Source organism: Ctenopharyngodon idella, chromosome 4, assembly GCF_019924925.1.
Source record: "Ctenopharyngodon idella isolate HZGC_01 chromosome 4, HZGC01, whole genome shotgun sequence".
In the NCBI taxonomy this organism is placed as follows: domain Eukaryota; kingdom Metazoa; phylum Chordata; class Actinopteri; order Cypriniformes; family Xenocyprididae; genus Ctenopharyngodon; species Ctenopharyngodon idella.
Window position 1 is genome coordinate 10570996 of NC_067223.1, and position 15000 is coordinate 10585995.

Here is a 15000-nt window from a genome sequence, read left to right on the forward strand (position 1 = left end):
TCACTGCCATTATAACGCTTGGACGCATCAGGATATTTATTAATATATCTCAGATTGTGTTCATCAGAAAGAAGAAAGTCATATACACCTAGTATGGTTTGAGGGTGAGTAAAGCTTGGGGTAATTTTCATTTTAAAGTGAACTAATCCTTTAAGAAGGAAACAGGCACAAATTAGGCTAGATGGCATGAGTCCCAATAAATATGAGTGACTGCTTCTTACCTGAGGCACACCGAGCCAATCGTCGGCTTGCTGCATGGCTTCTCTCGCATTCTCCACTGGCTGACTCGGGTCCCATGTCTCCCAGTCCGGACACAGGCCTTAGATGAAGTGAAAGACAGAGTTAGCAGATTGATGTAAATAACATTAGAAACCATGAGAAACATTAATTTTCTAAAACAGATTAGGACTACACTGCACTGTCTAACTTTAAAATGATCTTGCATTTTTCATAGATGAACACAGAAGAGACAAGTCTGAGCTTTATCTTGGGCTGCAGGCCCACTGCTCCACAGCGAGGAACTATTAAACCATGTTCTTTAGTTCAACTTGACCTTAAATGCTCTCAGATGAGCAGTTTCCCGTCACTTCACCCTTTTTTTTTCCTAAACGTGGTCAGGCTCATAGCACCGAACGCTTCCCTGAAGCAAACACACACTAGTGCCGTCTGGAGTAAAACTGTTATTATATGCTGGATTACACTCAAAGAGCAAGAGGTGTTTAGCTCAAATGGAACCAGAGAGCCTTGAAACCACAAGACTCCTCAACGACTGCCAAAACGTTAATATCAGATCTGGGTTTGTTTTCCAAGATCCTCCAGCACGGCGGCCCCATACTTGGGTCGGACAGTGAGTATCTGTAACAGGCCATCTCCTGCTGCTAACACGGATAAAGCTTTAATTTTAGATTTATAATGCATTTTCACTTGCCAAGAATGGTATTTACAGTTCCCTGTAGATCCAAGATGGTGGCACAAGGGAAACAAAACCACTGTTAAGAGCGGAAAACAGATTAGATGGAGGAAACTACAGGGGAGGTAAACAAGGTGTGAATGTGGCCACATATACAGCCTGAATGCAGCAATGCCTGAAGGAAATACAAAGATAAAGAATAAAGTTTAGAGTTTTTTTTGGGCGGGAAGCATAGTTTTAAAAGCTATAGAGACTTTCCAAATATGGTTTACTTTCCATATAACAATAATAATAAATCATATATCCTAAAGGGGCAGTCACACTACACTTTTCCTTCCATTGACTTCAATTCATACGCATGTTCTAAAGCTCAAGTTTGGTGAACTCTGACTTGAGAATTGGTATTACTTGAAGACGTGTGACCAATAGAAGATCGATAAGCCACAGCATGACTTGAGCTGAATTAAAAGAACAAACTATAAATCAAATGAGAAAAAAAAAAATCATATAATTTCAAAAACACTGATCACAACTCAAGATACAAACTTTACAATGAAATCAACAGATTTTTGAATGATTTTGAACATTATTTCTGTTTAAGTCAATGGAAGATTTTAAAAATATAAGGTTTAAAACGTTTTTTTTTTTTTAAATATAAAGTTTGCAAAAAGTAAAATAATGAAATGTAAATAGAAAAATATATGAGGGATTTAAATACAGTGTTCGCCTTGCAAGCAATGTAATAAGCATATAAACACTGAAATACTTGAGTAAATACTTATTTCTGGCATTCCTCCTGCTACGAGATGCTTTTCCACACATGCACATGAGGAAAAATATAATGAAGTGCATGTTGGCAGGAAATGCATATAGCAGCATGTGTTTTCACTTAAGCATGGTTGCTGTCTTAGCATCTGACACTTTCCATTCAGTTACAGCAGAAACCCGAGGCTCATTAACAGCTAGCAGAGCCAACAAACTCACATAAACCTGAAACATGCAAAGATATTATGTGTTTCACCTCTCTCATTACTTCTCCTCAGGGTCACAATGTCAGCCCTTTAAATTAGAATAAAACAATGGTTGTTTTATGGCCATATCCTTCAGTATGATGAAAATGCAGCAGTGAGGCCATCTGAGGTAGCAGTTTGAACAGTGTAATTGTTTTATTCAAATCCATTTTTATTGCTCAATGGTGATATTGTATCATCTCTTGATGGACTCAAACCAACTTTTAGTTAGCAGCCCTTTTAGTTATGACCTTTAACCACTTCTAAATATCTCAATATTACAAGCTGTTTTTGACACTGGTCAAATCCCTGTTCTACACTTAAAAGGATATTGAATGCAAGAGCAGTGCATCTATTGTGACCCAATGTATCTGGGTGTGAAATCAGCCCTGAGTGCAGCTCAGAGACCATAGTGTACAGCTGCCTTCCACCCACTGCCACTTTTACACCTGTTATCTGCACTAATACGGACAATGAAACCTCTGTTTGTGTTTGATAAGCATGTTAAACTCTTTTAAACACTCCTTAAAATGCCTGGTCAGGAGATAGAAACATTTCAACTCTTGCTATTGTGCTTCACAAATTCTTTCTGTGCCTTCAAGCCAGCATGAATTGAAAAAATATCTATTTTCTAAATGCATGTTATTGATCTTATTTTGAACAATTCATCCACGTATATGTTTCATTTTTTTCCCTCTTAATTTTTTTAATCAGAACTCAATCTTCAAGTGAAAAGACAGATTTTACTCTGGTGACCTTTGTCGGATTTCTCCAATCATTTAGTTGGCTTATATTCCGCCACTTTCTTACAATTGCTAGCTCACAATCAGATCTGCCTCTATTCAAACAATACATTTTTAATAATCCATTTTACTCTGATGTAAATAACAACACAGAAGAAAAGATATGTCCTTACTTCTGTTTCATTGCAAGTCCTTATTTTAAACTTTATTAAGTCCATCTTGTCCCTATTTGTAATCCTAATGGTAACAAGGGCTTGACATTAACTTTTTCGCTCACCAGCCACTGTGGCTAGTGGTTTTCCAAAGTTACTAGCCATTCAGCATTTTCACTGGCCACAATTTTGAAATCGATACCATGGGGAAAAACTGCCATATAGATATTTTTAATATTATCTCATAATTTGGCAGCAGGTATATTAGGCTGCTGTCACTTTAATGTCACTTTAAGACCTGACGCACGGATCAGTTATTATACTGTTACACTTATGTTTTCTTTCTCAACTGTTTACTTTCATTTAAAACTTAAAACTTAACTTGTATTTACATGAATAATCACCAAGACTGGCATTATTTTGTGTGTATTTGACTGTTTAAGTGCAATAAGCAGCGAAAAATAACTCAATGTAGTACTGAGAGGCGGCTTTATGTTCGCGCACTTTGGGTGTGAGTATGAGCACAAAATCTGCAGGAACGGGTAAAATTATGTGCAATCCCACACTGAAATTCAAGCCCTGTAACACCGACAATATTCATCTGGAGCAAATGAAACGAGTGCGTGAGGGGAGGCGGGTTTGTGTGTCAACTCGCTGTCGGAGAGTGAGAAAGCGAGAAAGCGCACTGGTAGCGTACATCTATTCTGTGGAAAAATGAGTATTGGAAGTGTTTCAGATATTTCAGTAACAATATGTATCGAAAAATCGATATTTTTGACAACACTACATTGCACTCAGTTTATTATTTCAGATGTCTTTCAAAAGACTACAATTGAAAAATGTATATATTATATATAAAATTCAACCCGCCAAAGTGGCTAGTAGGAGTGACTGCATTACACACCACTGCTGAAATCCACCTGCATTTGATGAGTTGGTGGGTGTTAATGTCAAGCCCTGATGGTAACCATTAACTATCCATAAAATCAGAAGAAAATTATAAGTTGATAAGAATGTTGCACAATCCCAGCACTAACTAAAACCTCTGATTACTTGATAGGGATGTTGTAACAAGGATGTTGATCCAGAAACATGTTCTACTTTAAGTTCTTTTACACATCCCTCATTCAGAATAAATGGCCAAGTCCTATGTCCTGAGTACATTCACAATGCCAGAAAAACTGCTTTGATTATGGAGTTGAGAAGAATGGACACGTGCACTTCCAAACGGGCTTGACCCACCATTAAACCCTCTCTGAACTGCATGGGTTCTTGGATTTTCCACTAGTATAAGTCCAAACCTATCCAGAGGTATTTGATTTATGAATCATGTTTTGGAAAGGAGAGATCACTTGTTTTGAGGTCACCAATTGTTCTCTTTCTCTTCTTCCCTTGGCTCTGGTCTTTCCGTAGTGAGATCATATGCTGTAATTATCAGACCAGCTTCTCATCTTCTGAGGCAAAGCAGATTCTGCATGCTCCTTAATGAGTATTACTGACCCCTAAATCAACTTAATGAAGGTAATGAACTAAGTTTTCCATTAAAATCCACATGTGATTAATGTACCATGACACATCTGTCGCCAAGTGCTCATAAACCACAGAATTCTGCTCACCAGGGGCGCAATTATCCACCAGGGCACCGAGGGCTTTGCCATCTCTCCAGTCCCTGTGGAAGTTGTTGATGGGCAACTGGGGGACCTTGTTCTGGATCCAGCCCAGAAGGCGCTGTTTTGGTGTCAGCTTCCTGGCATCTTCATCGTCCTCATCCTCCCACATGGGCATGGAAATGGAGTAGTGCAGGATAAGGGTCCATATCAGCCCCAGGATCAGTTTTAGGTTGCCATCCACTATAGCTTTACTATCTGCAATGAGAGAGAGAAAGATTTAAGGTTATTACTTCACACTAGAACACTGGTGCACCTTTTGTGGAGATACTGGGAGTCATAAAACGGCAACTAGCTGAAAATCTGTATGGTTTTTGAGGTTATTTTAGATCTAAGAGTCTCAATGCTTTGCATAGGAAACCATTAAACATTCTGAGGTTGGTTTTTATTTCTCCTGTGGTACTACTGTGAATATATATTAGTTCAGGGTGAAGATCAGAAGTTCAGGGCGAACTGAAGAGCAGTCATGTCAACATACTGTACACAAGGGGGGGGGAAAGAACTGTTTTCAGGCCAAATATGAGCTTAGGATACAGCTTGAACATAAAAGGATGTCTCTACTGAAATAATGGCAACATCTGTGTTTATTTTTCACATGTCCTCCCCAGCATTGCGTGTGTTGTATTTTGGCGGCCATCGTGCCATTTTGTTTACTCAGAGAGATTCGCAGCACACTGTTTGTTCCATTCCCCTGCTGTGTTGATAGCTTTTTCACAGGTTTAGATGTGCACAAATAAACAGATGAACTCTCTCAACGCGGATCATAACACGTACACGCATAGACTATAACCCATGTATTTCACTTTTATTGATTCAAAGTTTATATTTTCACATAGGGTACATATTGGTCTCACATTACTATCATTACTAAGACACAAATCCCATGTTAGAGATAAATATTATGTTAAGTATCTAACATAAAATCAACATAGCATGTGAAAATTAAATATAAATAATACAAAAATAATATCTATAAATATTTAATAAAATAAATAATTAATAAATTGTTCATTTAATTATATTAACTAAATATATTATTAATTACAATTATTAAAAATTAATAATTTAATGGGGGGAAAAAACAGAAATCGGGTTATAAACGGTATTTAGAAATATAATATTCAGTCCCAAATATGGATAGCAGCTAATATAAATACAAAGTAAAGTTTCAAGCCATATTTTATACTCAGTTATTCATGGAAAGTGCACTTTTTACACATAACCTTTACCCAAATCTTTCCCTACACTGCTCTGCTACAGTCTCTGGACTACAGCGTGGAATATGAATCAAGATGGACACTACTAAGCCACTGAACGAATGCCAAAGGCTGATGTCACTTAACCCTGGATCTGTGGAATGAGGTCAGTTTAAATAAAACACACACATACACAGATGAAACTTAATCAGGACGCTGGCTGAATCTGACTACACTTTGCTTCAACCCCCAACGGAGCTGTCTGCACTAAACGCTGCAATGTGCCCAGCGGTCTGGGGGTAATCCAATCCCTCCAATCAAATAATACTGCCAGATCAGTTTCTGTTTTTCTCGCTCATTTTTGTTTTGTTGTAATAAAACAAGCTCCAGATCGAATTCTTCACTGATCTTTGATATATTACTTCTGAGATTTTCTAGTACATTTGGCAAGTGTTACGCTCACTGTGGCCCCCTCTCAAGAACAGGGTTTAATGTTTTTGGGTTCCTATGCACTCTAGATGCTTAGAGAGGAATGCATGCTGACATTTATGTGCACTCTGCATCAGTGCCAAGCCCAACACAAAGAGACAGGGAGAAAGTATTTTGCAATGTTCTTGATCTGTGCCGTTTAGACAGTATAGAAACAGACTATGAGAGAGCGTCAAAGAGAAAGGAAGAGTTCAGTATTTCACTTCATTCATAATATTATATATACACAGACATCATTTCAAAAGTTTGGGGTCATTAAGATTTTTTGAAGGAAATTAATACTTTTTATTCAGCATGAAACTGATCAAAAGTGACGGTAAAGACATTTAAACTGTTACAAGATTTCTGTTTCAAATAAATGCTGTGCTTTCTATTTATCACAGAATACAAAATATTTACAAAACTTTTACACAGCACAACTGTTTCCAACATTGAAGCAAATCCATGGAAGCTTGTTTTCACCACTGAATAAAAAATAAAAAATGTATAATTGACTTTTTATCTCACAATTCTGACTTTTTTCTCAGAATTGTGAGTTCATATCTCGCAATTCTGACTTTATAACACGCAATTGCGAGTTATAAAGTCAGGATTGTGAGTTATAAAGTCAGAATTGTGTGATATAAAGTCGGAATTAAGTCTTTTTTCCCTCAGAATTGGACTTTATAACTCACCATTGCAAGTTTATATCTCACAATTCTGGGAAAAGAAGTCAGAATTGCACATTTATATGTTGCAATTGCGAGAAAAAAGTCAGAATTGCCAGAAAAAAGTCAGAATTGCGAGTTTATATCTCGCAATTGTGAGTTTATAACGCACAATTCTGACATTATAACTCACAATTCTGACTTTATTTCTCACAGCTCTTTATATCTCACAATTCTGACATTATATCTCGCAATTGTGAGAAAAGAAGGCAGAATTGTAAGATGTCAACTTGCAATTGTGAGAAAAGATGTCTGAATTGTGATAAGCATGAGACATTAAAAAAAAATTTTTTTTTAATAATTATTTATCATGCCAAAAAAGCTGAAAAAAAGAGCAAGAGAAAAGTCAAAAGAATAGAGAGAGATATGACTGAAAGTACCTGAAAATGATCATGTACAGGCAGATATTAGCAAGCACACAAACACACAGCTCAGCTGTTCAAAACTCGCATTACTTCTTGTATGAAATATCAATAAACAGGTGTGTGACGGCTGCTGTTGTATGCCAGAGGGGATAAAGATCCTCATCTGACAATATACAACATACACACAACATAAAAGTTCACATACACACACACAGATGACAAAGTAGGTGCACAGATACACTGAGCAAGCACAGACAGCTATTTGGTCTACTTTTCCTAAAAGAATTTACAGATTTACACCTAATAGAGTTGGTTATGTCTTTAATCTTTTCAAACCACCCTGAGAAAACCCAGCAATGTGCGCCCCAGCAAAAACAAACTCCTGAAGGTAAAGCACATTCGCTGACATACAGTACAGCACCAGCAAACAGCTGGATTCAAACACACTTAATGAAAGACATCAGAACTAAGTGTTTCCTTCCGACAACATAAAGCGCAGTGGCTGCAAATGAACACTTGGAGTTTTGAAGAACCGCTGATGACATGGGCCAGGAATTCAAGCCCGCTAGCGTACAGCACAATCACATAATGGGCAGGAAAACAAATATGGGATCAGGGCCTGGGAAAAGACCATTTAGGACAGAGAGTTAAGAAGGGATGGCTTAAGGAGAGTGGGGTTGATTTAGAGAAAGAGCAGAAGTGTTCTCATTTGTCTCACTCCAAAATGAGGTGACAGGTTGTTGGCCCATTCCATTTTTGTCTACATTTTGTGAATTAATAATCACAGTAAATGGTTATAACAGGAAAATTTCAAATTTTGAGTTAGATTTTGAGTTCAAGTTAGATCACTTTTAATAACTAGACTCAGAAGAAAAATGTGAGTGGCGTTTACTGTTGTTAACTAAAACTAAAACTATTAAAGGCACAATATGTAATTTTCGCCGCTAGAGGTCGCTTATTCAGAACAAAAAATATATATAGCATTGTTCTAGTGGTTTTTGGATATTTTAATCCAAAAATCTTACATATTGTGCCTTAAAAATATTTCTTGTTAGTTGAAATAAAGCTGAAACAAAATAAAACATAAATATCAGATAAAAATGAGAAATGTTGACTTATTAAAAAATACGTTTAGGTTGAAGTACTAAAATTACTAAAACTAAAACTGAAATAAAAAATAAATTAAAGCAAAATACAAATATTTAAACAAATAAAAATGGCAAAAGCACATAACAAAAAACTAAAAGAAACAAAAATTTAAATAAAAACAAAAAAGGGCAAATTCAAAATAGCAATAAATACTATAATAGTACATAAATATTACTAAAATTACACTAGTGGTGTTTATTTTCAAATATTGTTCAAATAACTAACTGTTAGTATGAAAAATAATGAAATAATAAAAGATGCTTGCCTTAGCACAATTCATAATAAGTATAACGAACAGCAGTAGTGCTTCACAAGCACAATCTGACGTGTGAATGCAGTATTTCTCTAGCAAATAGCTCTGTGAGTAATGAAACACTTTCCTAACCCTGATTAAAGCCAGTCTGGATCATTCACATCCTCCCACCAGTGAGCCACACCAACAAGATGAGATAAAAATAATGAAACAGATGCTGGAAGCATTTTATAAGCCACTGTTGGCAAAAGCTATAGGTGGAAAACACATGTAGCAGAGTTACTGCAGCGAGTACTGATGCATGCATCTTGAATCCAGCTGTTGGTGATTGCTGCTCCTTTCAACTTACAGAAAATGCTTCATTTCACTGATGAACAGCATGTTGTCATTGTTTGGAAGTTCTTCAGAGGAAGGAATTCGGCTGATAGTCATATTTGCACGTGCTGCCCATGTTGTTTTAGCAAACATAATAATAAAACCCTACAAAAATGGCCATAATTTTGTGCTGAATACAGTTTGCATGCTGTAATTTTATGCTGCAGCAACATACCAGCAAAGTTTACGCTGTGATTGGTGGTTAAACTGGATCATGTGATGCAACTGTTTAGTGAATTTACCCTCATGGTTTTAAAAAAAAACGTATTCTTTAATTACACACTATAAAAAATTGCCCCAAATTCAACTTAAAAACTAAAGATCAGTTGCTGCCTTCAATTTTTAATCAGATTGTACAAGTACAAGTCATTCCAACTAATTTTATTTACATCTTGCCAAGCTGTATAACTTAAAAAATGATGTTGAAATTAAGTAATGGAAAAACATGCTGTCATGACTCATATGATCATATCATTGTTTACAATGCATACAAATGGCAAAATATTCACATTGCTCACCGCTACTGGTGTATTCTGCTATAAAGTCTCTTGCCAGTTTCGGAGTAAGGAAATCCTCATAACCACTGTAACTTTTGGCAGTGTCAGGAGAATTGGAATTTTCCTGGCAAATTCTGAAAACAACTTCATTTTTTTCTGATATATTTGCCAAAAAACTTACTACATTTTGTTTGCTGTTTTCACTGATTCAATTGTACCATATTTGTTACCCATTATTTTTTACATATTTACTGTTTATCAAATTTCTAATAAGATCTCTGTCATTCCGTGTTGCCCTTTGAATTATCTGAACATCCGCCAATGACCCCATGAGAAATTTCTACAGCTTAGATGTATCAGGTGATTGTCTGCTGTTGCTTGGGGTGACCAAACAAACATAGGATTCTTCCTGGAGGAGACAGAAAGTTTGCCATGATCACTAGGACAGTAGAGACAGAGACAATGGCGTCTGTGTGGAAGAGACATTCTGCCTCAGGAAATATTCAACCTACAGCCACACACACACACACACACACACGTCGCTTCAAGGGGGAATGTATAATAAATGAGGCTCTGGGATCTTTTGTTTCACAACTGTAAAGTCAAACTAATCAATGAAAAAAGAATAAACACTAGGACAGACAAGAGCTGCAATATTGTAAATAAGCTGGATAAATAAATGTATGCATTTACCAAACAGTAAAAGAGTCAAAAGCAAAAAATGTGGTCATCATTTTCCCATTATTCCCTTAAAAGCCATATAACACAATGGCTCTACAGTACAATGCTGCTGTCCAAGTAAAAAACTATATATAACAAAACACTATTTCAACACAGACATACACACAGACACAAAGTCCTGGAGGCCTTGAAAGGAGAGATAATGGAGCAGAGCACATAATATCAGAGTGGAGATCTGAGTTATATACAATACACATAGGGGGCTGACAGACATAAAGCAGGTCAAACATACACACACAAAGATGGAGCCCCTTGTAAGTCATGTTTCATTCGTCTTAACTGTGAAATATTTACTGCTATTCACATTCAATATGCTGTAACTTTGGTTGGGTCTGGTTTTCTCCCGTACACATTCTTGTGAAGGTGAATCTGGGCATTTCATTGCCAAAACAATATCACAAACAATTTTAAGAGTTTTCTTCTTAAAGGGTCTTGCAAAGTGACATTTGGTGTAGTATTTACTTTGAATGAAACAATTTTGACTCAGAAATTGCTAGTAAATTTCACAAATAACTACAGAAACAGCAAGGAAAACATTGAATTGAAGTAGAAAGACTGAACTTTTCTTGTAAAACTTACTCCAGTGAGCTTTGCTTTATTTACAACTTTATGTATGATGTGGTTTTATTAGTGAAAACCCAGTATACTGTATCAGCCAGGCCAATTAATCAATATTATCTGATTTAAGTTGCCTTGAAACGGAAGTTGCGATAGTCTTTTCTTCCGTATTGTGACGTATATCCGAATGGAATGGCTTCTTGAACACGACAAAATGTAGGGCGGGACTTGATTTTGTCTATTGGGAATCGATTGGTTTGTTGGATAGTTGTGGTTTGACAACTTGTCCCGCCCTTGTGCTGGTAAACATGTCATCATAAACAAGCCTTTATACAAAGGGCTTGGCTCAAAATGTGTGAGGTTTTATAGTAGTTCTGTATTCTAGTCAGCTGCAGTGTTCATATGCTGAGGTCTGTTTGACCATGAGAGAGAGAGCAGGGATTCCCCCAGTAGCTGTGGAACGATAACGTTCCTGTTATCCGACTTTCTCCAGGAGTCGCACACAAACACAGGCCAATCTGAAGTCACATCCTGAAGCTGTGGACACTCCAAATATTCAGATTACATTGTGTGAGCGTGTGTCCATTGTCCAAAAGGGCAAGTTCACAGCTCTCCGGAGAGGCCAGAAAATATAATTCCATTACTGTGCCTCTCCAAGAGGCAAAGATAGAAAATGAGGAAAAAAGAGGGAGGGAATGATTACATCATGGACACATGCCATCAACACTCACATTTTCCACAGGATCTCCAAAGAACAATGGCGTGTTAGAGATACTGTAGAAAACACACACACATACAGTAGACATCAAGCAGCAAACATTTAATTTGAATGACAACCCCAAAGGCAAAGTAGACTGACTCTCAGCGCATGTACAGCACATCAACATCTGCTCACGTCAAGAAAAAGTGTCATACACGCTCCCGGAAAAAGCATGTTGAGAGCTAATCAAATGTTTCAATCTATCACTACAGGTTTGCGAGGGGGTTTCTATAATTGATTTATGTAACTTTTTTTGCGAATGTATAAAGTTTCTAAATAATAAATGTCATTGATTAAAAGAATTTAAATAATATAATATAATATAATATAATATAATATAATATAATATTTCACAAGGGACTATTAGCTATGAGCACTTGGAGAAAATGAATGAAAAGAAAATAATGTTTAAATTCCCAGCCAACAAAAACACTAATCACCATAATGGCGACTTCAAATGAAACTCAAATATTATCTTACAACACAGCATTTTTGAAAGGTTTTTAAATACCAGTAATTTGTTGTGTTAGAAAATTGCCTAACCTGCACTGATCTTGCTGTACATTTCTAAATATTTTATAAGTTATAAGTTTTTACAGTGTACTTACTCAGATAACTACTGAGAAATATTCATTATCTACATGTACTTACTATAGAGTTATGTTAGGGTTTGGTTTAGGGTTAGTTACTTGTAACTATGCAACATTATGGTTATTATAGCTGTCATTATTATAGTACATGTAGTAACATCACCTCAAAAATAAAGTGTAATATAATATAATATAATATAACCTCTCTAGTCCCTGCACATATCACACCACACTTAGTATGCAGCCAAGCATAAACTTCACATCATTTTGTTGCAGTGCAGAAAAGTCCACACTTCTAACATTGATGCATTTGCACAGTTTAATTAAGATCTTCCTGTCTTTGTGGTCACACATTACTTCAGAAATCCAACTGCTGCCAATGACGACAGGAAATATCTTTTACTTAACAAGCTAATAAGTGCCACTTAAACATGAGCATTCATGTCACTGCATTACATTTATTCCTGAAACAAGAACAAGCTGTTACTGGTTACAAGAACACGTCAAACCATTCTAGATTCTAACCTAACTTTATGTAAAACCTAATTCTTTAACTGAGTGTTATATCTCTAATAATTTATTTCAGAGTATAAAACGAAATGTGTGGTCGATGTGAAACCCCCAGTCCGAGTTGCCAAATGCAGTAATACAGCAGCCATTGGGAGCGTTTGCAATGCAGCAACTGACTTCCTCCACCAAAAAGCACAAGGTCAAAAAGAAATAAATGCTGAAACCCAACAAAAACAGCGAGTCTGGACAATGACAGAGCAGTTCATTTATCAACGTCCTTTCTACATAAACACATTTTTACACACTAATACATCACCATGGATATGGAAACTGTGAATACGGTCAGTCACGACTACAGGCGTGGCGCCTACTTGTTGAACAAAATGCTTAACTAAATATACAACACTTGGTGAAGCACGTCAAAGAGTGATCCAGGAGAACTTCTGCCTGAAGATAGATGAGAGAAGATAAAGATCTTCCCACAAACACACACACACCATCTAGCGATACGGCACATGTGTTGCAGCAGGTGGTGTCTTTGAAAGTCCAAAAAAGGAGATTGGTGACCAGCATTCTGTTGTTTTGCCACATGGTCCTGTCTAACCTGTTGAAGACCATGGACAATAGGAACAACACTCACGCAGACCTCATTCTTCCCACAGACATGAGAACAGCTGGATAAAGTGTAAGGGTGTAATTAAACACAATTACACCAGTGGGCCACGCCCACACGGAATCAGTGCACGGAGAATTCCACTGAAAGCTTCACAGATTTCACTCGAATTTGGCAGGACTGTCATTCCCAAGCTTCTAAACATCCACCACCCCTTACATGGTTGTTAGCAATTCATTTGTTAGGACGAGTTGTTTAGCAACAGGCAACCAACCCTAAACCGCTTCATTAAATATTCATGACCTTACACATCCAGTCACAGAACTTTCATTTAAATCCATTCCGTAGAATTCTACATATTTTTATCTTTAAGAATAAAGTGCACCAATTCCAAGTAAGTCTTGTTACATCTAGTCTTTTGACTCTAATGTCTGGAATACACTACACATCAAACAGAACATGTTCTCACGCAGTGAAAAATACATTGTGGAGCAAAGAGGACACTGACAGAGCAGGTTACTTTTGATATGAAACAAAGTCTCAAATTTTTTTAATTTTTAAAGAAATTTAAACAATAAATACCATTTTGTGGCTCTTTAATATGTCGTGACAGAACGCTGTAGCGCCTCAGTTCAAGCAGCTAGTGAATAATCTCTACTAGTTAATTTATAGCATCAAATAAACATGAATGAACATCAGAAGGAATGTTGTTTCAACCACGGAAAGATGTCAGTAAACACAATTTTTCAAGTTCAAGTCCACCAACGTGAATCTACGAACTCCCCTGACGGCTTTGTCGGACAAAACGGCGAATTCGGCATTATGATTGGTTAGATCGCCTGTAAATCAAACTCCCGGCAAAGGGTCAATTGCTAGGAGATGCACAACAAACGAAAACAATATAGTTGCTTCCAAAATCACGTACTGTATTTATAGGTACTACATTTGGTTTAAAACTTACTTCGCCACTATTAAAAAAGTATGTTCTATATATATGAATGTGTGTAGTATAAATGAAATTTGGATGTACTACATCCGCCATGTTGACACCGTCATGTGATCTATGGCGTCAGTTGCATTGCTTCATTGCCATTCACAAATCCTCTCTCGTGGCCTCATGGGATAGTAAAGTGTCCATTGGACGCGCATTTTAGAATCTAGCTGGCAGTAGTAGTCATCTGGGAACTTTTCGCCCACTGTTTTATAAATACTGTGAATTCAATATACTACTTGGCTTACATACCTTTTGTTTGCCTACTATATAGTGTGGAAGTAGGCATATTCAGACGCAAGTATGTGTTCTTAAATGTATATTTGACATCCTCTGACTGGATGGAATCATAGTCTGAAGCTGTGTCCATCATACGCTACGAGATTTTGTGTGAAATCTGTCAACTCCAGCTGCCCAAAATCTGTAACTAGCACCGACACATCCAGACTGCAAACCGGGGCAAAAATATGGGCGAAAGTCATGTTGTGTATTCCAGCCTTTAGTGTGTAAAAAAACAATGTGAGGTTAATTTTCATGAGAGGTGCTCAAAAAATTCCTGGCATTGAATGTTTAACTCTTGGTTATTCCTCTTCAAGTCAAATGAGCGGAAAAAAAAGCCTGTCTCCAATGTAAACCAGTAATAAAACACTGTAATAAGTCTGTCAGTGCTTAGGAGGCCCAAACCAAGAGGACTTTTCCTCTCTAAACCCAAACTACAGAGGAG

At 36.8% G+C, this 15000-nt stretch overlaps 1 protein-coding gene across 14 annotated transcripts in view; it reads right to left on the reverse strand.

Annotated features, from left to right (window-relative positions):
- Positions 1-15000, reverse strand: part of flncb (filamin C, gamma b (actin binding protein 280)) — a 52573-nt gene that overhangs the window by 27517 nt on the left and 10056 nt on the right. For all 14 annotated transcript variants that reach the window (XM_051890053.1, XM_051890049.1, XM_051890048.1 and 11 more), the window contains exons 2-3: positions 4432-4680; positions 222-319 (exon numbers count right to left, since the gene is read on the reverse strand). In XM_051890053.1, coding sequence (XP_051746013.1) covers positions 222-319; positions 4432-4680 — 347 coding nt within the window. The remainder of the gene's footprint in view (positions 1-221; positions 320-4431; positions 4681-15000) is intronic.